At 43.4% G+C, this 27,914-nt stretch overlaps 1 protein-coding gene across 2 annotated transcripts; it reads right to left on the bottom strand.

The window, feature by feature from the left end:
• Nucleotides 1-133: 133 nt before the first annotated feature.
• On the bottom strand, nucleotides 134-27,893 carry CCNF (cyclin F). Of its 2 annotated transcripts, none has more exons than XM_066576447.1 (17): nucleotides 27,773-27,893; nucleotides 20,753-20,907; nucleotides 20,563-20,669; nucleotides 19,499-19,566; nucleotides 16,114-16,328; nucleotides 15,603-15,656; nucleotides 14,211-14,315; nucleotides 13,998-14,075; nucleotides 13,747-13,895; nucleotides 13,141-13,305; nucleotides 12,905-13,028; nucleotides 10,871-11,051; nucleotides 8,231-8,318; nucleotides 7,946-8,045; nucleotides 3,882-4,015; nucleotides 1,888-2,060; nucleotides 134-1,095 (listed from the first exon to the last, which is right to left on the bottom strand). In XM_066576447.1, the coding sequence occupies exons 1-17, from the start codon at nucleotides 27,783-27,785 to the stop codon at nucleotides 728-730; spliced, it is 2,277 nt and encodes a 758-aa protein (XP_066432544.1). In that variant the 5' UTR covers nucleotides 27,786-27,893; the 3' UTR covers nucleotides 134-727. The 2 variants fall into 2 exon arrangements, with proteins under 2 accessions (XP_066432544.1, XP_066432545.1); XM_066576448.1 differs by having other exon boundaries at nucleotides 3,882-4,012.
• Between the last annotated feature and the right edge of the window lie 21 nt (nucleotides 27,894-27,914).

The raw sequence follows: 27,914 nt of genomic DNA, 5'->3' as shown, positions 1-27,914 counted from the left end.
CTTTAAAAGGTATGCCTCAGTTAGCCCAGATGTGCCTCTATGGAGAAAGAGGAACATCATGGCAACACTCAATTGGCACCGGGGAAGGTTATGGGAGAAGTGAAATAGATGAAAAAAAAATTCTTACAGGGTGCAAAAAAGAATAGGTGATATATTTATGCTGGCAATCATGGATCTTAATTTACTGTCATCAAGAAACTAGTTTGGGTAGCATGTTGGCTCAGTGGTTAGCAGCACTGGAAATTAATACAACCAAAACCTAATGGACGGAGCTTGTATGCTCTCTCGTATGTGTGGGTTTCCACCCATTCTACAGGAACATTTGGATACATTAAAGAAGTTGTCTGGGTTAAGAAAAACTATGCCACACCGACTCATGGCTTGTGTGTGGTACTGCAGCTCAGCCTCATTCAAGTCTATGAAGCTGAACTGCAATACCAGACACAGCCTATGATCAGGTGTGGCGCTGTTTCTGACTGCAAACAGCCATGTTTTTCTAATCCGGTACAACCCCTTTAATTGGCTTCCTTTAAAAAAAGCTGTCTGTAAATATATTTACAAGATATGGGATACAGTGGAACAATGGGAAACATACTATATAAAAACATGTAGAGCTCTATTGCTCAGTTCCAATCACAGGAAAACACGTACCACAATGCCAGTTCTCTTAAATGACAAAAATATATATTTTTATATTTCTTTGTACATGGGGTGAGAAGGGGGCTATTTACAAGGCATCTGTAACATTTTCATCGCTGTGCTGTGCTTGGTTTTTTCTTTTCACTTGTCTTCGGAGAGCTTTGAAATTTAATGGAGTGGGCTGAGGGAACGGGATAGAAACCAATTTGCTGTTGGACAGTCCTGGTTTTGAGGAGCAGGGAGGACCATTAGGAGATGAGGTAGGGCTCCCCGCACTGCTTACTGAGGAGTAGCCAGAGCTGTTTTCTGCACCCATCTTCAAAGGAGGGCTAGTCAGGTTTGCTTTAGTGGTCGGCAGTGCTGGGGTGTTTGTGGTGTCCTCGTCACTGGAGTCCTGGCAGTGTGTGTGTTCTGCGTGAACGAGGGAGAGATCCAGAACTCCACTGGGCGAAGTGACTAGAGAAAAGGAGCGACAGATTGTTATGAAACACATTTGGGGAAGTTAGAATGACCAAAGCTCTGTGCTGTATATACCTCTGACAGAAGGCCCTAATGCATGACGCTCCCACTGACTCAAAGCATAAAAAATGGTAAGCTCTCTTCGTATTAGCTCTCGATAGGAAAACCCCAACTGATTTGCTTTCCTATACAACTGAGAGGAATCAGTAACTGTACGGCCATGGAGAGGGGTATCAGGTAATATTAACACCCCCTGGTCCCAGGACAAATTTTGTCTTGCAAGCAGAGGGTCGCATTAAAGATTAGGGGTACATTTTGAACGCAATCCTCACATTGAAATAGTTTTAACTTGGGGTGTTCCCGCGTCGTGGGTTTTGATGCAGATTTTGACTCCAATTCACAGGAGATTTCACTTTTCAATTGAAGTGGTGAGTATGTTGTGGAACCACATCAAAATCTGCACTAAATGATGCAGAAATTCTGCACCAAATCCACTACTTGCCAAAGCACCGTTAGGCTAATTTCACACAGGCGAGTGAGATATCAAGCCGTGAAACTTGGCCAGATATCGCGCTCGCCAATATGCGATTTTCACGCGGATGCGACGTGTTTGTGTCGATGGGAATCTCATGTGTATTACCCCATTCAAAAGTATAGGGTTCATATTCGTGCGTCTCAAAGCACAAATCTGGCGCGATTTTATCAGCCGTGTGAAAGCAGCCTTATAGTATATAACACACAGATGTCCAGAAAGCACAATGAGCCAGTAACAAGGTCAAAAATGCTTACCATCTCCTTCCCGCTCTCCTTCACTCTCTCGGTCACCTTCATAGCCTGTACAAGATGAATCGAGACTCCAGTCCAAGAAGTCGCCGAGCAATGCTTCCTCTTGATTGGACAGTTCAGCAGTGGGAGTGGTCACAAAGCTGCCCCGATCTTCTTGTAAGCCATCTTCTCTGCGTCTGTGAAAGGAGTGGTGTTATTAGATGGGATCACTGCACAAAACTTAGGCTACCTACACACGGGCGAGCGCGATATCTGGCCGAGAACCTCAGCCCGATACCACGCTCGCTAACGTATGTTTTCACGCCAATGTGAGGCATTTTTCTGGCAAAAAGGTCTCACATCACTTCTGCGAAATAGCGATTCCCTGGTGTGTTAGAGGATCCGCAAGTGTTTCCCAATGATTTCAATGGGAAGCCTCGCATCGCACGGCATGCAATGCATTTTACTTTCTCATTGAAAACAATCGGCAATGCGTTCCGAGGAACATGAAAAGCTAGGACATGCCACGATTTTTTGCTCATTGCTCAGGTATATGACTCCATTCAGAAGAATGAAGTTCATATTTGCGCAAGTCTTGCAATGGGCCAAACTCGTGCGAGATTCTTGGCAGTGTAAAACCTGCCTTAAATGCATTTTTTCTCTCTAAACATTGCCCTCAGCAAAAAAAGCACAAGATTAAAAACTGAAAAAACCCTCCAGGAGTTTACGATGTACAGAAAATGCTGCACACACTATGCTAAAAACAGGGTCATTTCAGGCCAAGAACAAACATTTAAAAAAATTTATATTCCCCCGATGTTTGCAGTGCAATGGGCATGAGGAATAACTGAGCACAGCCAGCGGCATGGTAAACAATTTCAACATCTTACCCCCAACTCTGTCTCTGGAAATCTAGCGCCACAATAAAGGGGTTGCCCAGGATTAGAAAAACATGACTTCTCTCTTCCAAAAACCATGCCACACCAGTCCAGGGATAGTGCCTGATATTGCAGCTCAGCTCCACTGAAGTGAATAGGGCTGAGCTTTAAAATCACACGCAACCTATGGACAGCAGTTGTACCGTTGTAGGAAAAGAGCAGCCATGTTTTTCTAATCCTAGACATTCCCTTAATAGATGGATGGATTTTCGCTAACTTTGTTTTTAATCTTTAAGCCACTAATGATTTAGCATCACCCCAGACAGTCCTTTAAGTTATTAAAAGAGGTTTAATAGCATTAGAAAAACCATGACTAACTATTTCACTTCAAGTTATAAAGTTATTTCCTTTCCACAGAGTAGGAGATAACTTTATGACCTGTGGGGGTTCGACCCCTACTGATCCTGAGAACAGGGGTTTGGTCAGTCCCTGAGTGACTGGAGCAAAAGTTCAGCAACTGAACCACTGCTCCATTCACTTCAATGACAGTGACTCATATTGCTGAAGAGCTTGAACTTGTTGTCACTGAAATGAACAGAGCAGTGGCATGCCTGCATGACCTCCGCTGTCTTCACTCTCACCAACCGGACCCCTGTTTTTAGATTCAGTGTGGATCCCAGCAGTCAGACCCCCACCAATCATAAAGTTATTCCCTACCCTGCGGATAGGGAATAACTTTAAGACTTGGCAACAACCCCTTTAAAAGGGGTCTCTCCAGAACCAAAAGTTTGCTGTGTTTGCAGAAACAGCACCGCAACTGTCAATGGGCTGCACCTGGTATTGCATCTTATCCTTATGTAAGTGAATAGAGCTCTATGGCGATAACAAACGTGGCGCTGTTTCTGCAAACACAGCAGTCCCTATTTTCTAATTATGGACAAACCTCTTCTAGTGAAAGACGCTTAGCTGCAAAGTGAAACACAACCTGTGGATGTGTGATGCTGTTTATATGGAAGGCAGCAGACATTTTTTCAAATCCTGTAGAAGACGTTTAAGAAGTCGCTAATCATCTGATCTGATAAAAGGGCATTTTTAAAATTTTCAACAACAAATTGTTGTAAAGAGGAAGCGGTTAGTTACCTTTTCGTTTTGTTCCCAGCAGGTGAGCATAGGAAGGGATGGATGTCTACAACAATAGAAAAGGAAGCAGGGCTCTCTGTATCCTGGGAAGACACCCCAAGCAAGGTACACAGTTGGCTGTAGTCCATCACCTGCTGAGAACAGCAATCAGATTGTTATCCGAGCCAAGCACCCACTCCCAGAAGAGTGACCAGCAGCCAGTGATCCAACACCTGCTAAACACACAGGCTGTCAGCTGGGCCACCATGCACAGGGCATAAACATTCTGCAATAGTCCAATACTAGAGTATTGCTCATACACTTGTCCTGATGAGTGCTACACAGCTAGAATGGTGTTATTTAAACTCCTACTTGGACAACTACACAGCTATTGGGTTCAGCAATCTGTATACCTGGAAGATCATCTCTCACCACCCAACACTAAAATGGACAAAGACAGCTGCATGGCTTCTCTGACGACCGATGCACACTGTGCATTGGTAGTTGAAGACACTACATACTGCTCTGACTGGCCAGCACCGCTCATATGAGCATTACTAACTATCAAAGCAGGCGTAGTTTCTTAGGCTAATAATGCATATTAATATACAGTGTGCACCAAGTAGTCAGAAAAGCGAAGTGGCCATCTTTGTTTGTACAGGACCGCTTTAATGTAACTGTTGTACCACTGACATGATGCGCCATGAAGTATAGCCTTTGGGATCAATGATTAACTCTTGTGCCTTTCTTCAGAGAACATATTGCTCCAGCATACAATCAGGATCAACTGCCCCTGCCAAATTAAATGTCTATACTTTTGCAGACCTTCTTACTTGCTTTTAGGAGTCTTAAATAATTCTAATGTATGTAGGATAGCAAGAACAGGAGGCAGAAAGAGGAGAATAAAAGGCCCTTTTAGGCTACATTAACACATACAAGTGCAATAGTCTGGGCACCGAAAACCATGCATTTTACCCGTGCATGCGAGGAGTTTTCCATACAAAAACGTTTCATATCACTTCAGTGACATGGTTATCCTCCGGCGCTTGCTTTACGTGTGTCAGACGATTGGCAAGCGTTTTACATGGATTTCAATGGAAAACATCACATCGCACGGCCTGCAATGTGTTTGACTGTCCCATTGGAAACAATGGGCATTGTTTTCAGAGGGACGTGAAAGAAAAAAAATTGGACATGCAGCAATTTTTTTTACCTCGCAGCATCGCTAATATGTATGACTCCATTCAAACGAATGGAGTTCATATTCGCAAAGGTTTTGTGCTTCTCGCAACATGTGAGGTCCATGTGAATATAGCCTTACACAGCAGATAATTGGCTGAATATAATCATTAATGATTAGTGCCACATGTAAAGGGCAGTAAGCAAACAATAAACATTGGTCAGGTGATTGTGTCTTTTGCGTGACTGTGTAGGGAGGCATGCACCAGCCAGGTGGTACTGTGGAAACCAGGTTGCGGGGCAGTGAGACTATCAATACTTACCTATTCCTCCCCAGGCAGTCTTCTTACCACATCTTCTCCTCACCAATCTTCTCCTGGCTTCTGAAGTCCCCTGGGTCACGTCACCTCCAGCCGTCCGGATCCTCTTCTTCCTGTGATATTGCGTACATTCTCCGCAGTCTCCTTCCTGCAGGTCAATGTACACTAAGTCACTAGTGACGCAGCATTCACTGCCTAGCAAGGAATGCTGAATCCTATGCCGGGCTATTGCAGAGACTGTGCATGCTCAGTCTCGTGTCAATAGTATATGAACACCCACAGCGAGATAGTGCGCATGCGCAGTCTCTGCATTGGCCTGGCATAGGATTCGGCATTCCCCGCTAGTGACATAGCGTACATTGACCTGCAGGGAGCAGAATGCAGAGAATATACGATTAATCTCGATTAGAAGAGGATCTGGCAGGCTGGAGATGAGGTGACCCGGGGTAATGCAGGAGCCAAGAGAAGACCAGGGAGGAGAAGATATGGTAAAAAAAAAAAAAAAAAAAAAAAAAAAAAAAAAACTGCCTGGGGAGGAATAGGCAAGTATTGATTTTTTTTTTCTAATGACAAGACTCTGTTAAAAAATTCTTGTGAGTTTTGCTCCAAGAGGAGCCACCGTCAAAGAAGAAATGGCATCTGTAGGCTATACAGTGCAGAACCCGAAGGACGCGCACTGCTGGCACAGCGCTGACAGATTATGTGCGTGGGCCTATAGGCAGGAGCATCGTTCATTCTCGACCCCAGGGGGACATCTCATCTCGCAATAAGAGACTGCGTTGCCTCATCTTCTTGTCTTGTTCATTAAAGGTACAGTGCCACAATTTAAAATAAATAAATGAAAAAACAGTTATGTACAGAAGAAACGTGCAGAGGAGATAGGAAGGGAACTCCCTCTGCAAAAATCATTGTCAGCAGCACGTCTCCTCATGTAAAAAAGGGATGTGCTGCCAGCAATCAAAGTGTAAAGGGAACAAAGCATCACATTTAAAGGGCTTGTTCCACTATAAAAGTTTTTTTTCTTTAAACAGCTGACCATGACCTTAAATAACAAAGTAGTAATACTTACCTCTCTTCTTTCCTGGTAAGCAGCATAACGGCTTCTGTGGCTTTCCCAATTCGTGTTTACAGCAGAAGTCAGGTGACCATTGCAACCAGAGGCCGCAGCACCATGGTTCCGAACTCCTGGCATCACGAGGCCCAGGATGTGAGCAGTGATGTCAGGAACACCGACGGCGACGCCACAACCTCTGATTGGTTGCAGCAGTTACCTGACGTCTGCTGTAAACAAGACGCAGGAGCTGCTCACCAGGAGAAGAGAGGCGAGTATTATTACTTTAGTTATTTTACGGAATGGCCAGCTGTTTTAAAAAAAAAAATAAATAAATAAAAAAAATTATAATTTATAGTGGAACAATCTCTTTAACGATCATCCCCATACAGTCTGCATCAGCCTATGTGTAGGCCCTTTAACCCCTTGAGTGGCGGGTTTCCTACCACCCTGTCGTGCCCACCAGGGCAGGTTTTTTAAAATGGTCTAATCATTGAATTTCAACTAATTTTGCAGTTGCGTCTCAAGAGCCATAACTTTCATTTTTCCATTGACATGGCCATATAAGGGCTTGTTTTTTGTGGGACAAGTTGTGATTTTTTAAACAGGGGGGAGGAAAAAAAGAAATGGGGAAAAAAGAAAAAAAGGGGCCATGTCATTAAGGGGTTAAAAAATGTATTAACTTCCTTCTCTGGGTCATTACGACGCATGGATACCACGTGTGATTGTATTTTTGATTTTTTACAAAGTAAAGGGAGACAAGTGTTTTTATAATTTTTTAACTTTTTTTTTTTTTTTTAATTTTTTTTTTTGTCCCTTTAGGGGACTTCCACAGGGACCCATCAGGACCCCTGATCACATTCCGGGGGTCCGATGGTGACAGCCCTTTACATGCTGCAGTGACAGCCCTTTACATGCTGCAGTCACAGACTGCAGCATGTAAAGGGTTAACACCGCAGAGATCGGAGGTTTTCTCTGATCTCTGCTGTAAGAGCAGGTACCTAGCTGTCCTCTGACAGCTAACAACCAGCTCTCCCTGCCACAGAGACCATCGGCTTGCTTCTGACAAGCTGATGGTCTCTATGGCAACCTGTAAACAAACCAGTGCAGGAGGTTGCCGGCATATCAGCAATATCTTCTGCTGGTTTTTCAAAGCCCTTGCACTGCTCTGTGTGGGACTGTGCAGGCAGAGCACACTGTCACAGCTTGTGGCATTGTGCTCTGCAGCTCCCATAGTGATACATAGCCCAGAAATCTTCCGGGCTATGTCACTATGAGCAGTGGAGCTCGTCCCGGAAAATTTCCGGGCGTGCCACTCAAGGGGTTAAATGAGCAGCGTTATTGTCCATTGGTGCTCGTCATGAGGCTGAAATTGAGCCGTGCAGCACTCAGGTCTGCATACAAAACAGTAAAGGTAGTTTTCAGAGGAAGGTAAGTAAAGGAAGGCTCATGAACAGCACATTCTTAGCTTTGTTTATACGACTTCAGCACACAGAAGAATTTTCATTGAAGCTGTAAAAGCCTTTAACGCTCACCTTTTCACCGCTAATATTGCAACACAGCTCATTTTGAAAGCGCTGCTTCACAGCAGTCAGTGACACTTGTCGGTAATCTTTTGGTTCATCATCGTGGAAACTACAGCAAAAAATAAATAAAAATAGAGTTCTAAATCACCAATGTCTGGTTTGTATGCAACACCAGCAGTCTAGAGATTAGTCATTCTAGAGATCAGCCTTAGTAGTGTAGTTTATAGGAAATGAGCCAGTAAGTGATTCATGCCTCAGTTATCGACTATAGAGAGGTTTAGATGGCACACATACCATTTTTTATGCAGAAGCAGCACACAAGGGGTTAATTGTTCCAGGGTGAAACCCGTACATTCTACCAGCTGAGCTGGCCATGGAAGTGCTGTAAAAAGAAGAGTTATACAATGTAAATCACAAACATTTGCAGTGATATATAGTGTTATAAAAAGAGTAGATAAATATAACACACACTGCATTCAGAAAGTCTTCCGACCCCGTCCCTTTTTTTTTTAAATCTATCTTATTTTATTGAGTACAACCCAAATTGGCAATGCAGGTTACAAGACCTGGAAGAGGCAACATAAAATTGGACATATGCAGGTCCCTGAGCCTTTCACTTTTTTACATTTTGTTAGGTTGTGGCCTTGTGCAAATTTAAGAAGAAAAAAAACAAAAAAAAACGTACCGCCCTCTCACCCCCCCCCCCCCCCCGATTCTGCACTCAGTACCCCATAATGACAAAATTAAAACAATGTAATGCAACAAGATTTTGCACATGTGGATTTCATGCCATTCTCTGTAGATCCTCTTAAGCTCTGCCAGGTTGGATGGGGATTGCTATGGTCAGACATTTTCAGGTCTTTCCAGAGACGTTCGACTAAGTTCAAGTCAGGACTCTGGCTGGGCCACTCAAGGATATTCATACAGTTGTCCCTAAGTCACTCCTGTGTTGTCTTGACTCTGTACTTAAGGTCATTGCGCAGAAGGTTCACCTTCCAACAAGACAGTCTGAGGTCGCTTGTGCTCTGGATCAGGTTTTCTTTAAGAATATCTGTACTTTACTCTATTCAGCTTTCCATCAACCCTGACCAGAATCCATGTGGTGAATGGAGTCAATGAAATTCAATTGACTTTCATTGATCCATGTGTGCGTAGATACTGCGTATCGATATGCTAGAGAGATAGATTGCAGCATTCTCCATTTCTCTATGTACCACGCGCTGTGAGCCCAATACATTTGGTTGTGAGCCCATACTATAGGCTGTGTATGAAGCGCTGTCCACACGCAAAACATTGTAATTAAATGAAAAAAAAAAAGGGGTCACATGAAACAATACACTCTGCCGGCAGAGATGGCGTTTACAAATAGCGATAAAACGCTGAAGGTAGACCTGCAGCATTTTACCGATACGTTTGTGGTCAGAAGCCCTTACTGAGGGCTCTCTCTCCCGATTACTTAGTTTGGTGAGTTGGCAACTCTAGGAACAGTCCTGATTATTCTAAACTTCTTCCATTTAAGAATTATGGAGGCCTGCTTTGCCAGTGCCTATGATCGCTATTACAAGCAATAAGGCATTGCAGGAGTTCTGTCCTGCAATGCCTTACCATAGCGATCCTAGGTGTTCTGGTACAAGTTCCCTACAAGAGCATATATAGTGTAGTAAAAAAAAACAAAAAAAAAACTTTTTTGTACGTTTTCCCCCTAGAGTATGAAAAAGATTAAAAAAAAGTTAAAAATATTTGAATACAGCGATTTACAAAAACAATTTCCAAAAAAGGGTTTTTATTGTGGAAAAACCTAAAAAAATTGTTGTAATTGTACCGACCCGCAGAAAAAAAATGGAATGTGTCATTTATGCTGCATAATTACTGCTGTAAAAAAAAAAAAAAGGCAGAATTGACGTGTTTTCGCTCCCTATCATAAAAAAAAATATGTTTTACAATATAGTTTATGTACCCAAAAATGGCACCAATAAAAACTACAGCTCGCCACGCAAAAAACAAGCCCTCATACGGCCACGTCGACAGAAAAGTAAAAAGGTTATGGCTTTCGAAAAGGACATGAAAATCCCCCCAAAATTATTGCGTCCTTATGCCCAAAAAAGGCAAATGTCCTTAAGAGGTTAATAAACTTTAATAAAAAAAATAAATATATATAGTGGTTACAAGTGACCATTTTTTTTTTGTTTTTAAATCCTGCACGTTTTTGTACATTTTCTTGCCCATTCAAGTCCTCTTTAACTTCTGCAACAAAGTTATTACATGTCAAGTGATCAGATTTTGACTGTCTTTGGGAAGCCATTACACTGAAGTCTATAGTAACTGCAATCGATAGTGAAGTAGGATACTACCTTCTAGCCAAAGCATGTAGCAGTGAAACAGTGTGCATACATACAGAAAGTTTAGCATGACTAGAAAGTCTATACATGTAACTTTTTTTCTTAACTTTTTGTTCTAATTAGGCTGGCTGTCCATGGGCGAGTTGTTATTGCAAGATCCGCAGCGATAAATCACCCGTGGACCTCGCATGCTACGCCTTCCATAGGCTAACTATGGACAGCGCAGCCCGACTATAACTATCAAGAATCATAACTATTCTCCGCTCGTGGGATTCAAATCGCGGCATGCTGCGATTTTCCGCGGTGAGCCTATCTAATAGATAGGCTCACAGAGGAGACCAGTCAGTTCTCCCCCGTGGTGAAATATCGCTAGCGATTCACCCCCCCCCCCCCCGGCTGTGGACAGGCAGCCTTAACCATAAACTTATGAAAATTGATTTTCAGTGCATTTTGCGGTCTTTAATAGAAATTTCCTTTCACATGTTGAGTCATAGATAACAGGATCACTTGCTTGATTTGCTCTTCTATTAGTAATCCAAAAGTTTGGAAAAAAAAAATGTTCCTGTGACAGAATGATTCAGAGACATGAACCCACCGTGTTTGTGCAGGATCCTCGCTAGTAGCAGCGTGCCAGCAGCTAGTTGGGCTGGAGAAAACACAGAAAGTTCGGTGTACAGCAGCGACAGCTCGGAAATATAGCTGCAAAGGTGCATTGTGCCTCTGTCTAATGAGATGATGTGAGAAAGGATGTCCTTGTAGTCGATGACAGTGGGCAACTGTGGAGTGTCAAACAAAAACATCCGCGTCACAGACAATACCAGAAGGCTCAATACTAGAACATGAATCTATTCAAGGGCTGGTAATAGGAGTGAGGAAGTGATGTAAGGGTCACAACACAACTATCTCTTAACACCTCCATCTCAGATGCTGGTAAAGTTCCCGGATGAAATAGTGCACCATGTAGCGCCAATTTGTCTGGCAAAATGCCAGACTCACAGAGAGAAACCCAGCAAAGTCAGTTATAGGTAGCTGCGTCTGTCATGTCCGTTATACATTGGATCCAATGCTTCTGGTATTTTCTCTATTCTGCTCTTGTAGCAGAGAACAAAAAAAAAAAAAACAAAAAAAAAAACTGGTGCACATTTGAACACACCCTTAGTAGTTGTGCCCCTTGCCGCACAGAGGGTGGGAGTGATCAGTGTTCTACATGTATGTACATAAGTACAATGGCACGCAGAGATACTACATAAACAAACCCTGACCCATTCGAGTGATAAAATAGGAAAACATTCCCAATGATCCGAAACCTGCAGTTTTGCACAGAACAACATGGATAGAATAGATAGGTGCAAGAGCAAGAGTGATCCTAAGGCCTTCCTCACAAGGTGTTTACAGAAACGCAGCGTTTTTCACTGCTGTGTTTACTGCGGCTTCAGCAGCGTCGTCATGCGTTTTTTTACAGCGTTTTGGCTGCATTTTCAGCACAGCTGAAAACACAGCCAAGGAAGCTGAAAGAAAAGCATTACTCACCCTAGCAGGCGCTGTTCGGGTCCCTTCAGCTGCTCTCCGGAGCTTCAGGCAGGCTTTGACTACCCTGCCTCCAGAAAGACATTGCTCTGATTAGTTGAGCAAGCACTCGATGAACCAATCAGAGCCAGTGCTCGATGCACCAATCACAGCCATTAGTTCATTGAATGACTGTGATTGGTTCTTGAGCGCCACGGATCAGCCAATCAGAGCAATCTCTTGCTGGAGGCGGAGATTTCAATCCCCGTTACCACCAAGAAATGCTCTGTCAGCACTGACAAGTGCAGGGAAGCCTGCCTGAAGCTCCAGAGAGCAGCAGGAGGGACCCGGATGGCGTCTGCTAGGGAAGTATTGTTTAGTCTTTTTCCAGTAGTGTAGCTAGGGCTTATATTTCAAGACGCCCCCCCCCCCCCCGAAAATCAGGGTGCGTTTAATGCTGCCAAAAACCCATTATCAAGTTGTGCCGCATTTTCAGCAGTGTTGAACCGTTGCCCATATATTTCAATCAGCAACGTACAGCGTTTAAAAATGCTGGGACGGCCAAAAGTAGAACAGACATCGCTTCAAAAACGCTGTGTTTTGACGCTAGTCTAAGAAGCCCCATTGAAATGAATGGCAGCGTTGAACGCAGCGCTGAAAGCACAGCATTAAAAAAATGCTGACAAACCCCCCCCCCAAAAAAAAAACACCTGTGTGAGGGAGGCCTAAGGCTAGTGGCACACTGTTGTAACTACAAGTTGTGCTCTAGGAAATCAGGCACAGTTCCCATCAGACAGTACAAAGACACCTGTCTATGTGCTGTCAGATACACAAGAACAATGCATATTCATGTGCATTGCATATGCTGTCCCATGTCTCATCCATGAAAAGGACAGGAATAGGCCATGCCATTACTTTTTCCCCACACGAACTACGAGTCCGTATGAAAAAAAAGCCGTCTATATGTCTAGCCCTTATAATGTGGCTGTGTGCTGTCCATGGAATTAACCGACAACACACGGTCCAAAATACGCTTGTGTGCCACTAGCCTAAGATCTAGCAGGAGAATATGGGAGTGAAATTGAGCCCAAGAGCAAGCAGGAATGTAAGGAGAACAACCTACCCTAATTTTTCCTTCCAGTGCAGATATTATCTCTCCCATCATTCGTACCAGATCCTCATATTTATATGTGTTATCTGTAAGCCATACTGCTTCGCGGATTGTAAGGATTTCTTTGCTGATAAACCTGTGGAATGTGGACAATATAATTGGTGTATTTATATCTAACTAGCGGTAGTAACTCAGGAAATTCATCAAATATTAAGAAAAGTGGAGGGTTTTCTGCCATGATCCCTTACCGTGTGCAGATCACCATACAGGCAATGCCCACAAGTTGGAGGCGTGCCCGTGGAACACTACGAAGTTTCAAGTATCGATCCACCAAACCAACAGTCATGTGCAAGCAGAGACTGGAGAAGTCTTTCATTGTAGCCACTTCTACTAGCCAGTCTATTAAGATATACCTAGAAGAGACGTGAAAGTGCATTCAAAGAATAGTCCACAAGGAAATATACAGTAATCTGATAACTCAAGACCAAATGTCCCACTGCCTTACAGCTCAGCCAACCTGTTAAAGGGGTTGTGCCAAGTTATAAGATGATCCTCTATCCACAGGATGGGGAATAACTTTATGATCGGTAGGGGTCCGACCACTGGGACTCACACCAATCTTGCGAACGTCCACGTGAAAGAGCGGCGGTCACATATGTGCATCGCAGCTCTACTCCTTTCAATGACAGCACTGCAGAATGCACAGTATGATGATTTAGCAATTTCCAGCACTCCAATTGGAATGATTGGAAAGGCATAGCATATGCACAAAACTATTTTTTTTTCTTTAATTCCATGGCAGTGCCTTTAAGTTTCACCAACTTTCAGAAAACCCAATGTCATCCAGTCCTTACCGCATAGTGTCGTTCATGCCCTTTTGCTTAGTGAAGATGCTAGCTTTGTTGATAGGGAGAGATGACTGAAAGACTTGAGATGTGAGGTCATATGTTGTCCGTTCCTGGCCCAGCTGATTTTTTTGCCCGCAGAATTTAGCCAGACAAATCTATAAAAAGAAAGATTTTCAATATATGGGCTTCGTAAAAGCTTACCGTAGATGGAAAAAAGGCATTTGTAAAATAACACCTTAAATGAGATTTATGCTCACCTGTGCATCCCAGCAACCCCTCGCAGCATAATCTCGCAGCTGCCGCAGGCTCTGTAAGTATCTTCCAGGGTCGGATGACTAACAAGAAAAACAAGATGGAACATTCAGATTACCTGCGGATGCGTCTCACAAAGACAGTCCTGCTGGTGACCTTACATCAAGACAGGATAATAGAATTTCATGTGAAATGAAGCAAAACCTAATTATACTCACAGCAGATTTCTGCTTGGATTCCCACAAGAGGAAGGAACTGTGCAGGCAGCCATGAGAGGCCGAAGCTTCCAGCAATCCTAGAGCTTCCAATCTCTTCTCCTCATCCTGCAAGGAAACGCAAAGAGAAAACAATTATGACCACATTCAATAATTCACATCCAAAGTACATGTAATAGATAGTCTACAAAAGTGTATTGCATAGTTCAACTGCTCAACACATGAAAGAGGACAACAGTATAAGACACCATCAATACCTTCTTGCTAAAAGGATTTGCCGAGGTCACAAAGATAGGTAAACTGCTTCGCTAGGGTCACGTCTTCCTACTCCGACTACATGAGTGATTTTATAGGCAATTCACTCTATTAAAGGGGTATTCTGTGACTTTTTACTATAGATGACCTATCCTCAGGATAGATCATCAATAGCTGATATGCGAGGTCCGCCGCTCAGGATCACCGCCAGTCAGCTTATTGTATGCAGCCTGCTTTCAGTGCAACGGGCTGGACATCATTGGGCTGAAAGTGTAAGGGTCAGAAGTGTAATAGCCAGCTTCACACCCACTTAACGATTTGAAATTGGATCAATGCCTCCTATTACAGTTCTGGCTCCTCACTGCGGTGAGAGCAAGAAGCATAATAGGAGATATCACTAATTTATTTAAACAGGGGAGAAGCCATCTATTACACTTCCGGCCCGGCCACAGATGATGATGTCTGTCCCGCTGAAGACAGTGGGTCAAGCGATCAGCAGGGATCCCAAATGGCAGTCCCTTAATCGATCAAGTATTGACGACCTATATGTGCATCACTAATCCTCCGTTCACAGCCTCTGGCATAAAATCATGAACAAGATAGCTCAGTTGTTCAGCGGCATTTGATTACGTAATAGGACGGATCAGTTCAGGCAGGGATTCAGTTTTCATGTACCAGATACGATTGTAGCCTTGGGTGTCAATTCTGGCCTAGAGACTACAATATTACAAGCTATAATATAGTATCTAAAGTTCCAACCAAGCCTATGTACAACACGCAGAAAGCAGACAAAACTGGAATCTGTGATGTGAGGCTTCAACCAATAGCTGCATAGAGATATCAGAAGGGGATGTAGTTTTGGCATCGTCGATACATCTAGTTTGCTTATGGTGTTATGGACCTATAGCATACAGAACATCTTGGAAACTTACACCTACAGAGCCAAGATGAAATAATTATCAGCCCTGCTATGACATGACCCTAGAAGCTTCATTTTACTAAATTAATAACATTTGCCCAGAGAAGCACTTTAAATTGTGTTTTTAGAGGTTTCCTCTTCTTGATAAATGCTTTATTAGTCAGAGAAAATTATAGAAAATTTACAGAGTCTGTAGATGCAGCCAGGAAAGAAAAACGTACCTCAAACAAGTTTAACACCTTCGCCAAACAATACTGTAAAGATCCTCGAAGAGTCTAATTTTTAAGGAGGAACAAAGAAAAAAAAAATTAAAAAAATAATTACATAAAATAAAGGATAATGAAAAAAAGCATAAAACTAAACCATAAGTAGAAGAAAAAAAATACAATGAATGTGTAAGAAACATACTTGTACGTGTAGGGCAACTATCGTGCTAGGATCACAAGGCGTAGTTTATGTAACGTTTCCAACCATAACAAGCAATCAAACAATGTCCAAGTTTTGGAGATGGTTGGGAAGGTCATCAAATCCTTGTTTCTACTGGATAACTCTGGGGCCTAGGCAGTGCCACAGTTTTATCATGATTAACAGAAGGTCTAATGCTGCTCTAGCCGTGGCTAACCCCCATAATGCGTTTTCTGAAGCAAAATAGTGTACATGGGAAGACTTCAGATTTGGCCCCTAACTAAAGGGCGAGTATGGGGCCAAATGTTTTAACCTCAAAATACTCACCCCTGTCACAACCTCTTCCTTGGAGTCACCCTGGCATTCCTCCTTCAAGCTGTCAAACACCACAGCCTTACAGCAACTTCCTGAGGTAGACCAAGGTGGGCGAATGAACAACCAAACAAAGGGGCCTGCCCCAGAGTTCAGCTTTTCCGTCAGACTAAAGAAATGCGAGGCTTTTAATCCGTTAACTTCAGCCCGACCATCATCAGACATAGACACTGAAACCATAAATCAAAACAGATTATTGCAAGCCATTTTTATTCTTGTGGACTGCAGTCTGGAATGCACTCACAGAAACACACATTAAAGGGGTTGTCCAAGTTATTTCTTCGGTAAAACCCTGTTCCCCTAGGCTATGACAAAACTAATGCCCCATTTAGATGGGATGACAGTTGTTCAAATGACTGCACAGGCACTGACGTCACGGCTAGGTTGTTAATGCTTGTGCAGAGCGTTTAGACAAGCAGATCACCGCTGACTTCTGGCTGAGCACTTCATATTCTATGTGGAGAGCGTTCACATTCAATGAGAAGTCAGCAATGCCAAAAAAATAAACTATATACAAATAGTACAGGACGGCTGTGCACTTAGACGTGACGATTATCACGCAAATGCTTTTTTTTAAACGAATTTTGCATGATAATTGTCCTGTGTAAATGGCCCTTAACTGGCATATACTCACCTCTTCCTGCGGTGTCCCACAGTGCTGCTCGGTCCTCGCTTCTTTGTTTATTGACAGGCTGCAGTCCTGTCCGGTTTACGGGACATCACAGGCGCTGCAGACTGGGGTAGCCTGTAAACGTGATGTCAGAGGAGAGACAGAGTGGGGAAAGGCGAGTATATAGCGGTTAGTTATGTTATAGCATGAGGAACAGGGTTTTACTGGGAAAAAAAAAAAAAAAAATACAGCTTGGACACCCACTGTAACATTTCGTTAATCTGTCATTTTATAATGTAGAAGTCTCATAATCCAGCAATTATTTCTAATACAATGTGGAATCACTAGAGATACAGAAGAGCAGATTTTAACATAGTTTTGAGAAGCCTTCCTAAGATTTCTTTACCCTGAGGAGCAAGTATTTACTTTCCTTGGTGAGTCTGATAACCCATATTTACTGATAATCTGAAACATAATATGTCCCATTGATGGTGGATTAAAAAGGCTTTAACTGCATTGGCAAGTATTTGAATAATATAAACATGACATCTATCGGACCAGCTGTTTAGATTTAAGGTTTGGCGACATATATAAAAAATGTGGAACCCCCCCCCCCCCCCCCCCGGAACCAGGGGCTAATGGCCCATTTACACGTAATGATTAGCGCTCCAAACTTGTTCAAATGAACAAATCTGAGTGAAAATCGTGCAGTGCAAATCAACAAAAAAAACAAACAACATGCTCACTATTCATTCGCAAGTCGTTATTGCGGACTTCCAGTCAGCATAAAAACTATTGATGGCTCTTTGTTCAGTGTAAATGCTTCCCGCTCTGCGCTTCACATAGATTGTGAAGCCCGCGATCCAGTGTTGAAGTCTGTCAGACTAAACGCTCTGCACGAGCAGTAACGACCTTAGCGGTGGCGTCAGTGCTCGTGCAGTCGTTTAGCCGACCGTAGTCCCGTGTAAAAGGGCCATAAAGCGAAAAACACCATTAGCACCTTTAAATGACAAATCTATGAGGGAGTAGAGCACCTAGAAAGCTGGGCCTGATTTATCAAAATTGTCAGACACCAAACTTGGTCTTGTTGATCATAGTAATCACAGCAGAGCTTTCACTTTAAAGGGATTGTCCAGGAGTTGATCACAAAGGCCTCTGTCCGTGTGTATGTGGAAAGCCATCCTACGACAGGAGAATTCATTTCTAGATCAGAAAGGGAAACTTACTATTCGGCCTAATCGGACGGAACTGTGTGGCGTTGGGGGACAGAATGCAACTGCACACTGTTCTGTCCTATTAGGCTGAATGGCAAGCTGCCCCCTTACACCTCTGATCTAGAAATGCATTTTTCTGTCCTAGGATCCGTCTCAGCAGGCTACACGGACTAGTCGTTTTGTTGACCATCTTGACAACCTCTTTAAAGAATGAAAGCAAAGCCCTGATTGGTTGCTATGAGCAGCAATACCAGCTTTCCAAATTGTCAAACAATTTGGATAACTGAGGCCCAGCAATTCTTAAGCCAGGTTCACAAAACCGTAATTGCAAGTGCAATGGGTTCTTAAACGTATTTTCCTGCACATTTCGGTCATCGAAAATTGTAGAACAAAAGTCCCCATAGAAGTGAATCGGGATGTGCAAATGTGCGCGTAATACGATAGGAGATGCATGAAGCACTGTGTAATTGCACAGGAAAAAGAAAAGATCTTGAGACTAATTATGGCTAAGAGCATTGGTGTACATTTTTTTGTTTGTGCAATTGGGCAGGACTTGCATGCACTAGAAGTACAGTAAAAAGCGCAAGCAGAAAGGCAACTGACTTTCAGCAAGAACGCTGTGCTCATGCGTGCACAAATACGCATACGCTCGTGTAAATCTGGCTTAACCCCTTGAGTGGCACGCCCGGAAATTTTCTGGGACGAGCTCCACTGCCGATAGTGATATAGCCCGGAAGATTTCCGGGCTATGTATCACTATGGGAGCTGCAGAGCACCATGCCACAAGCTGTGACAGTGTGCTCTGCCTGCACAGACCCACAGAGAACAAAGCAAGGGCTTTGAAAAACCAGCAGAAGATATTGCCGATATGCCGGCAATCTCCTGCTTTGTTTATAGGTTGCCATAGAGACCATCGGCTTGTCAGAAGCAAGCCACTGGTCTCTGTGGCAGGGAGAGCTTGGTGCTTGGCTGCGAGAGGACAGCTAGGTACCTGCTCTTACAGCAGAGATCAGAGAAAACCTCCGATTTCTGCTGTGTTAACCCTTTACATGCTGCAGTCTATGTGACTGCAGCATGTAAAGGGCTGTCACCGCAGCATGTAAAGAGCTGTCACCGCAGCATGTAAAGGGCTGTCACCGCAGCATGTAAAGGGCTGTCACCATCGGACCCCCGGAATGTGATCAGGGGGTCCTGATGGGTCCCTGTGGAAGTCCCCTAAAGGGACAAAAAATTTTTTTTTTAAAAAAAAAGGTAAAAAATTATAAAAAAAATAATAAAAACACTTGTCTCCCTTTACTTTGTAAAAAATCAAAAATACAATCACACATGTGGTATCCATGCGTCGTAATGACCCAGAGAAGGAAGTTAATACATTATTTAACCCCTTAATGACATGGCCCCTTTTTTTCTTTTTTCCCCCCATTTCTTTTTTTCCTCCACCTGTTTAACCCGCCACTCAAGGGGTTAATGGAGTGAGCACGGAATAGCTGGACTTATGATACAACAGGTCACTTACAGCCTTCATTGTACAAGTATGCAATTCCCAGCTTCACACATGCTTCAAAATTTCCACATTCTGCGGCCCTATTGTAATTAGGAAGAGATTTAATGATGGTTATTGATCACGCAAGTGGAAATTAAAAATAAACAAAATAGATGTCTTGAGCACACGGCTAGGTTCACATGGTGGAATTTACCACAGATTTTTTCACGTGGATTCTGCTTGTAAAACCACGGCTATCCGGCTAGGGTTTTTTGTTTGCCGTGATCTGCATGTCGATTAAACCCCGTCAATAGACAAAATACACATATGGAATTCCGATGCGTTTCCACGTGAAGTAGAGCATGCACTGAAATGCAGCGGAATTATGCACGCAAATATTGCACATTGACAGGGCTAAAACCGTGTGCAGACCCGCGGCAAAAACTATGTCAGGTTAGCCATGGATTTCTGCCATGGTTTTACAGGCAGAATTCACATGGAGAATTCCACGGATGATTATGCCGCGAGGAAATAGCCTAAGGCTGGGGTCACACGGGACGGAATTTCAGTGGAATTCTCGTGGAGTGGCCGCACAGAAAAATTGCGGGATAAGCACAGCTTCAAAAGCCACGACCTTAAGCCGCGGGTTTTGAGCGGTTTTGCAGTCTGCATTCTGCTGCGGCTTTCTCTCCCCATAGAGAGGCCGCTGCGCAAACGAGAAAAGAATTAACATGCTGCGGAATTAAATTCTGTGCCGCATGTCAGTTTTCGTGCAGCTTTGCCGCAGCGGGTGGACGAGATTTTTGCAAAATCTCATGCACTTTGCTGGTTAATCCCAGGATTAGGAGCCATGGGCGGAATTGCTATGCAGACTATCGGCACGGAAATTCTGCCCCGTGTGAACCCAGCCTAAAAAGGGTGTATTTTCAGGAGTTTTTTTGCAAAGTGTTTATATATGTATAAAGACCACAGTGTTTTTTTTCTTAAAAACAGCACACAAAGCAGAAAAAAAAAAAAGACTCATGTAAATAGATCCATAAAAAGTTTACATTCCTATAGACAAATCACAATTAATGCGAACTATGAGATAATATTACCGTTCAAACAGGTGTAGGTTTTCAGAAGATGGCCATATATCTTGAAAGTACGCACGAGTCCAAACACTACTATGAGTGTCCACCAAGGACCTCAGGTGAGGATGAACCTGCAACACACAGAAAGTGTATTATACCCCACTGTCCTGGATCAGCCCAAGGAATTGAACCACATCAGACCGTAAAGCCTTACTTCTTGCATAGACTGGATGTCCACGGCAGGAAGGCACTCGAGGATATAGAGTAGGACATCCTCTGGAAGGCCAAGCAGCGTCAGCGGCCGTGGACGTCGTTTCACTCGCCGTTTGGGAGGGGCTGTAAAACATTTTGAGCAGCGGCAATGCAGAACTGTAAAGGAGAAAGAGACGAATGAGTTATGGCTCTAAGACATTGCATAGTGCTCCAGGTAAATAAATTGTATTGTAGCAACAGAGCCTCGTGTGGCGCAGAGTGTTAGTGCAGCAGAAATGCAGTCCTAAGCTCTTGCTCATGACCTGAAGGTTGTGGGTTCAATTCACACATCAGCTCAAATGTCAGAAAATGAGTACCCAGCTTGCTAGGGGGGTAAGAAGGCAAGGGGACTGTGGAAGGGGACTGTGGGACTGTGTAAGAAGGGGACTGTGGAAGGCAATGGCAAACTACCCCGCAAAAACAGTGACATCACCAGAGGAGTCAGTCATGACTCGGTACTTAACCTACCTTATATGGAACATATACGTGCAACTTTAATTGCTACTCCAAAGCGAAAAGTGTATATGTTTATAATCAGCGATCGTCTGGTATAAATGGGTGTATTACTTCCCCTATTCTCCAAAAATCCCTTTCCCCTCCATTTTAAGTTTTAAGTGTGAAGCCACCCGTAACGTGACCCTTCCTGTGACTACACATCAGTGCTCGCTGCCTCCTTGGAATGCTTTGACCGGTTATCACCTTTCATTCCAGTTTCTCTGAAGTAGCTGGCAGCATCTGCAGCAGAACAACAAGGTAATATTCAGCAATTCAGAGGTTTTTCTGCTCACTTCCAGAGGCAGAAAACCTGTGGAAGGCTAAGGCCATAATTTACAAGGCAAGGGCTCCTTCACACTAGCGAGCGCAATATCGCCGCGAGGCAATATTATAAATGTGCTCATGCGATGTCTGAGCGGCAGCAATGCTTTTTCCTGGAGAATAATCTTGCATTGCTGCCGCTTGATATTTTCTCGCACGATAGAAAATAGGCATTTCGAATGTTAAAAATACATCACATGTTCATTGCTGATGGGCCGCGGGTTGGACGGCTTCCATTGACTTCAAGAAAAGTAGTCCGTGCGGAATCCGCATGAAAACGGGGCATGTTGCGATTTTTCTTCCGCAAGCGGAAATTGGATAGGCGGATAGGAAGCAGTGGATCTCTATAGAAAGTAATGGGCGGTATTTGTTGCAGACGCCGACTGCAGATTCCGCAACAAATACCCACCTGAGAGCTGGAGCCGTAAATCAGAGGCTTCATAAAGAAAAATTAGCCGAAAAAATAAAAATAAATAAAATTGTAAAACGCAGAAAGATAGGGCAATTTCCAAATCTCGCAACATCGCGTGAGAGAAAACATTGCAAATGGGAATAAAGTAATTGAAAAGCATGGGTTTCATAATTCTGCGTTTTCCCTCACATCGCACAAAAAAAAAACCCCACGTTGCATGCGTTTTATTTAATTTTTTTCCACACACGTAAAAAGAAAAAAAAAAAAAAGGAAAAAAGGGAAAAACCCAAGTGATGTCAGTTTTGTCACAACCCACAGAAAACAGGGTTTTGACACATAATTCTCAATCCCATTTCCACCCAAAGCCAAGTAACAGCAATAACCAAAATCGATTGATCATGCTGACGAGATTATAAATGACCATCTTATTCTGTCTGGGACGCTAACTCAAAAGGCGACAACCAATATGGCTGCACGTCGTGTTGTCATTTATTATAAAAACAGCCGCTGCAATAAAAGCGCCGACTGACGATATCTCTGGTAGATTTATTAGAGCAAGAGAAAAATGGAGGAGCCCGTAGCAATTAGTCAGAGACAGAGCCTCCGTCTTCACAGGCCTCAGGAAAAGGAAAGCAGCGGCCTAACTGGTTGCTATGGAAACTGCTCCACTTTCCCCGATTTTGATTACAGGTGGAAATCACATGAAAACTGCTCGGTGTGACCGGGGTTGTGACACCAGCACCGAGCATTACATGGCACAAGTCATGGTCTAGCAGTACCCTACAGCCTTCCTCTCATCATGGCTGCTTCGGTCCCACTGTGTGAACCAAGCAGCCATTATTCACTGCAGTCCCCAGGCATCGTCTCCAGTACTTTGACAGGAAAAGCATTAGCATTCCCCCTCCATGCGTGCCTAATGTTGCATCTGGCAGATACGCGAGTAATGGCGTTACGTGGAAATATCCAAATTAATAGTCGCCACTTTATTTCACAGGCCTCGGCCCGTTGCATCTGTAGAGCAGAGAAACCACAACTTCCATGATGCTGGGAGTTGTAGTCTTTGCATCAGACCACTGCTGAAGAGGACAGCTGGTAGCCGACAGTGAAAGCAGCATCTATTGTTACGACCATATGTTGGCAGTTACATGCGTCCATAGAAGCGGAAATGCAATTAAAATGTACTTATTGACCTTCATATCCTTCAGCCATCTTACAGCAGGTCTGAATATGTGAGATATCTAATATGTAGGTCATAGGGGATTCCCTGGCAGAACTTCCTCTTTACCTACCGAGCATTACACTCTCAAGGGGTTATTTGCGATAAAAAAAAATTTTTTTAAAGTTGCTCTTCTCTAGAAACAGCGCCACACTTGTCCATGGGCTGCGTCTGGTACTGCAACTCAGCACACCTGGATACATGCTTTGAACAGGAGGAGTTTTTTTTCTATTTGTGTTTCCTATAGCAAAAGGTCTGGAGCGTCGGAGACATTACTAAGACTCGCAACGATCGCAATGTTCCACTGAAGAGAGGGAGAGGTCGCAATCGCAAGAATCCATACATACAGGGTTGTAGCAAGTCCTCACAAGTCAACCCCTCAGTGAGAAACATTGACGTCTCGAGAATGCCATCATTTTTTAGAAACTTGGGAGAGACTAAATATCGCAACCCAAGACAGAGTCGAAGCACGCACTATATGTGACAACACAAGGCAGTCCAAGGCCTGTGTCACACGAGCGTATGCATATTTGCGCAACGTTTTTGCACATCAGGTGTTGCATATTTGCACGCACAACTGCATTTTTAATTGTACTTTCTTCATACGCATTTGCGCACACATAACACCATGCAATCGCAGTCCCGTACATTGAAATAGCTTATTAGCCTAATTAGTTTCATATGTTTTATTTCCCAACGCACAAGAAAATAGAACATGCTGCGTATTTCTTTGGCACAACAGAAGTGCACGCGCAAAATACACGTTTGTGAACAAACGCATTGAAATCAATGGGTTCTATTCACTGCGTGCCGCACGTGCAAATATAGTGGTGTGAATCTGGCCTAGGGCCGGCTTCACAGTGGTGTAAGCGTATTTACGCACTCCTGAGAGCTGCATATTTGCGGAACGATCAGTGTTATTTTTGTCTGCGTATCAGCGTATTTTAAGGCTCATTTACAGCCAACGATTATCACTCAAAGTTCATTTAACGAGCGAAAGTCAGCGATAATCGTTCAGTGTGAAGCGAAAAAAATCTCACTTGTCGTTCGCGGTTGTTTAAATGGACTTTTCAGTCAGCTTCACAAACCTTCTTAGCACATACTGGCTTGTCGTTCCGTGTAAATGCCCGCTCAGCAATTCCACTATAGAAGGGGGAGGCGCTGAGCGAGAAACAGACGACAAGCTAGCGAGCCGCCGGCAGGACTTTCAGCTTGAATGCTCTGCACGAGCGCTGACTGCCTTAAGGCTGGGTTCACATGGAGCGGAATTGCCGCGGAATTTCCGTCTGGACTACTTAAGCCCGAGACTTACCAGCAAAGTTGACGAGTTTTGCAAAACTCTCGGCCCTAGCTGCGGAGAAGCCGTTGCGGCCAAGCCGCACTGAAGCTGACATGCCACGCGGAATTCAAAGCAGCGGCATGTCAATTATATCGCCATTTCCGCAGCGGTCTCTCCCCTCTCTATGGGAAGAGCTGGTCGCAGCAGAATACAGGCGGTGGGTTTTGAAGCTGCTTTTCTGCCCTGGAAATCTTGCAATATTTCCGTGCGGAACCGCTGTGGTCATTCTGCGAAATTTCTGCCCCATGTGACCACAGCCTAATGATTATGTTAGTTGTGCAAACGACTGTCGGCCCATGTAAAATGGCCTTAACGCTACTTTTGCGCCCATACGGCATGTGCATGGCCAACAAAGAGGCACCCATTGAAAGGACTAAATTAGTCCCAGCTGTGTCTTTTCCAGCGGAATTACGCAGTGTTTTACGCATCTCCTTGCATATTGCGCGCATATTTGCACAACCCCTACTGAGCTGGCGATACCAAAAGCGGAACTCGTTTTCATGAATCTATACAAAGTACAAGTGGACTAACCAATAGATTTGTCAAGAGATACACAAGATCTTACTGGTTGCTATGAGCAACTGTTCCACTCTTCTTCTGCGCCAGTTTTGATGCATTTTCCACATTGTTTAGTTACAAACATGTTTCTCTGTAGTCTACTACTAGAATGTGACATGCATGAGCCCAAAAACCTGGGAACCTATAAATATTTGGGGCTGCTCCATTCTCATTTGTCTAATTTTTAAAAATCCTGCTCACCCAATATGGTTGTTACTGAGCTTTCCCAGAATCCTGAATGGCAAACAAGATCAGAGGATGTAACAATTAATTTTCTCTTCTTTTCTTGTTTTGAGCACCCGTGTCTGAAACTGTATAAAAAAAAAAATATACCCACCATGGTGCTAGACTGGCGTCGCATTGTCTGGCAGGTGACATCATCGGGACTTCTGGTCTGGTAACGTCCCATGAACCTGTCACGTGGGTTTCTAATGTAGAAGTCACCCCTTTAAAAATACCACGACAATGTACTGAAGTTTTCCCTTTAGTGGCCATGGATGTAACATTACAATATCCTCCGCTTTTGTTTTGCGGAGTAATTCAGGATTCTGGGAAAGCTGGGTGACAACTTAATAGATTAGCAGAACTCTGGTCATTGCTCAGGACTGATATGCTGCAAGAGTTAAAAAAATGTCTCGGACTTTGCACTTTTTTTTTTACCCCTAATGTGGGATACAGTATTTAGAGCTGATGATATAGGTATTGTAACACTGTACTATGGTGGATGTTTCAACTTACAATATCAATCATCAGCTCTACACATGGCAAGAAGTGCAGTATTAACCCTGTGACATCTATACATAAAGGAACCATGGCCTAGTGTTAACCCTTACAGGAAACCAGCCGTGATCAATGAGCAGCACTCCCTCCCCTAACAGGCATGGCCAGCTACTGGAAGTTGATTTTCAAAACCCTGTGCACCCGCCCGCTCAACATCACACAGACAATTAATCCTCCAATCAACTACACATGATAATTGGGGGCTATTGTAATGGCAATGACATGCCTCTGGCTTAAATCCACAAGGACAATACACTCACACTGTAATACAACAGGGGAAACTCACAGGGACTGCAGATAGTTCTGAGTGGGGGTTGTATGTGGCAAAGTGGATCAAAACATGTTAATTATATCACATACTAATATACAAGTGCTGTCTGGCAGGCTGTTTCTAAATTACAACGCTGGCACTTTCACGTATGCGAGAAACTTACATGAAAAAAATATGCAAAAACGCATGTATTTTTAAGTATACATTTTTAAGTTGTATGCGCGGTACAACTTCAATGTTTTTCATTGAATTTTAAAACTTTAAGACAAAAAGGTTTACAAAGTTTTCCTTTAAGGAATTTGAGCGTAAAAAATGTATGTTGACCGTACAGAAACATACAGCCATACATTTCCATTGAGTGTAATGTAAAAAAAAAAATATATATATTTTTCATACTTTTTTTGTGGGATGGAAAAGCGTAGTAGGCTATGCTTTTCAATCACAACCCTCCCCCCGTCTGAGAAAAAAAAAAGAAAAACCAAACATGGAAATGTATGCCTTATTCGACTATAGCCTATGGGTCCATGAAAACGCTACGCATATATATAGCGCGTGCGCTTCACAGATGACCATATGACAGTGTGAAAGCGCCCTTATAAGCACCACCCACCATAGAATCCATAATATAATCATATACATAAACAAGCTATATAAATATATAGCAAACAACACTATTCCATGAAAAGCAACGGAATATTGAATATTTGATATCAGACAATAAGGTCAGGCTGGACAAGAACAGCAATATATTTAGGAACAATAATAACAAGTGATGGACCGCGCTGCGGAATATGCATGCGATATATAAATAGGTAAATAATAAAATTCTAACAAATTATAATAAGATTTAATGAAAACTATACTGAATCCCCCAAACACAGAATAAGAGCCACATAAAAAGTTTAGAATGTATGGAGGCATTTGGCACACTGGAGGGGGCGCCCACCCCCCTCCTCCTTCTAACTCTCAACTAACTTTGGAGGGAGATTTAAAATCCAGAGAGCAGGAAGTAGCAGATCATGGGGGCCTCAGCACAGCAGGGATCAGCTTCTACTTTAAATTTCTGTACAGAATGGCGTACAAAGTGTCCGGTATACGGATAAATCGCCGTGTCCAAGGTCTCAGACCGGTCACCGGAAACTATATCTAGCTTTAGTAAAAAAATGATGCGGGCAAGTACCAACATTCCAATAGATAATTAGCGGTGATCATGATATGTAATCGATAATGTGTCATGTAGGATAGTCCAGGTGGATCACCAGCGGATGATCACGCGTGTACAGATCCGTCACGTAAAATGCGCTATAATCAATTCTATATAATTGGGGGCCATTGTAAGACCTGAAGTGGTCATCATAGCCTATTAATTCAGCTGTTGCTCCTTAGCTGCTAGGGATAAACCAACATGAAGGTTCTGGAGGACTAAATTGATATGTTAGGCTGGAACTTGTAGTTCTACAGCAGCACAGAAACCACAGGTTGCTTTAGCTTGATGCATGCCTAGGAACGTGCATGCCACAGTTATAGGGTTAGTGCATATGTAACGCTGCTTTAAATAGATTGTTAGCTCTGAGGACGAAACCAACTTACCGCCTCCCTTCATTCCGGCAGGTGAATGAGGTAGATGGCCAAGTAGGGGCAAAGCACAGCCGCTAGTACAGTAGTTAGACCTCGCTGTGGGTGAGAAGCCGGGCCGCGCTTCCACAAGGGCTACGGCCACGCCCCCCACAGC

The sequence above is a fragment of the Eleutherodactylus coqui genome, chromosome 8, assembly GCF_035609145.1.
Source record: "Eleutherodactylus coqui strain aEleCoq1 chromosome 8, aEleCoq1.hap1, whole genome shotgun sequence".
In the NCBI taxonomy this organism is placed as follows: domain Eukaryota; kingdom Metazoa; phylum Chordata; class Amphibia; order Anura; family Eleutherodactylidae; genus Eleutherodactylus; species Eleutherodactylus coqui.
Note: the sequence above shows the minus strand (reverse complement) of the source record. Positions and strands in the feature narration are given on the sequence as shown.

Coding starts and splice junctions, on each gene's coding strand:
- CCNF (XM_066576447.1), bottom strand. Junction 13,896..13,997: donor GGGGTTGCTGGGATGCACAG/GTGAGCATAAAT, acceptor TTCTTTTTATAG/ATTTGTCTGGCTAAATTCTG. Junction 13,306..13,746: donor GGCATGAACGACACTATGCG/GTAAGGACTGGA, acceptor CGTCTCTTCTAG/GTATATCTTAATAGACTGGC.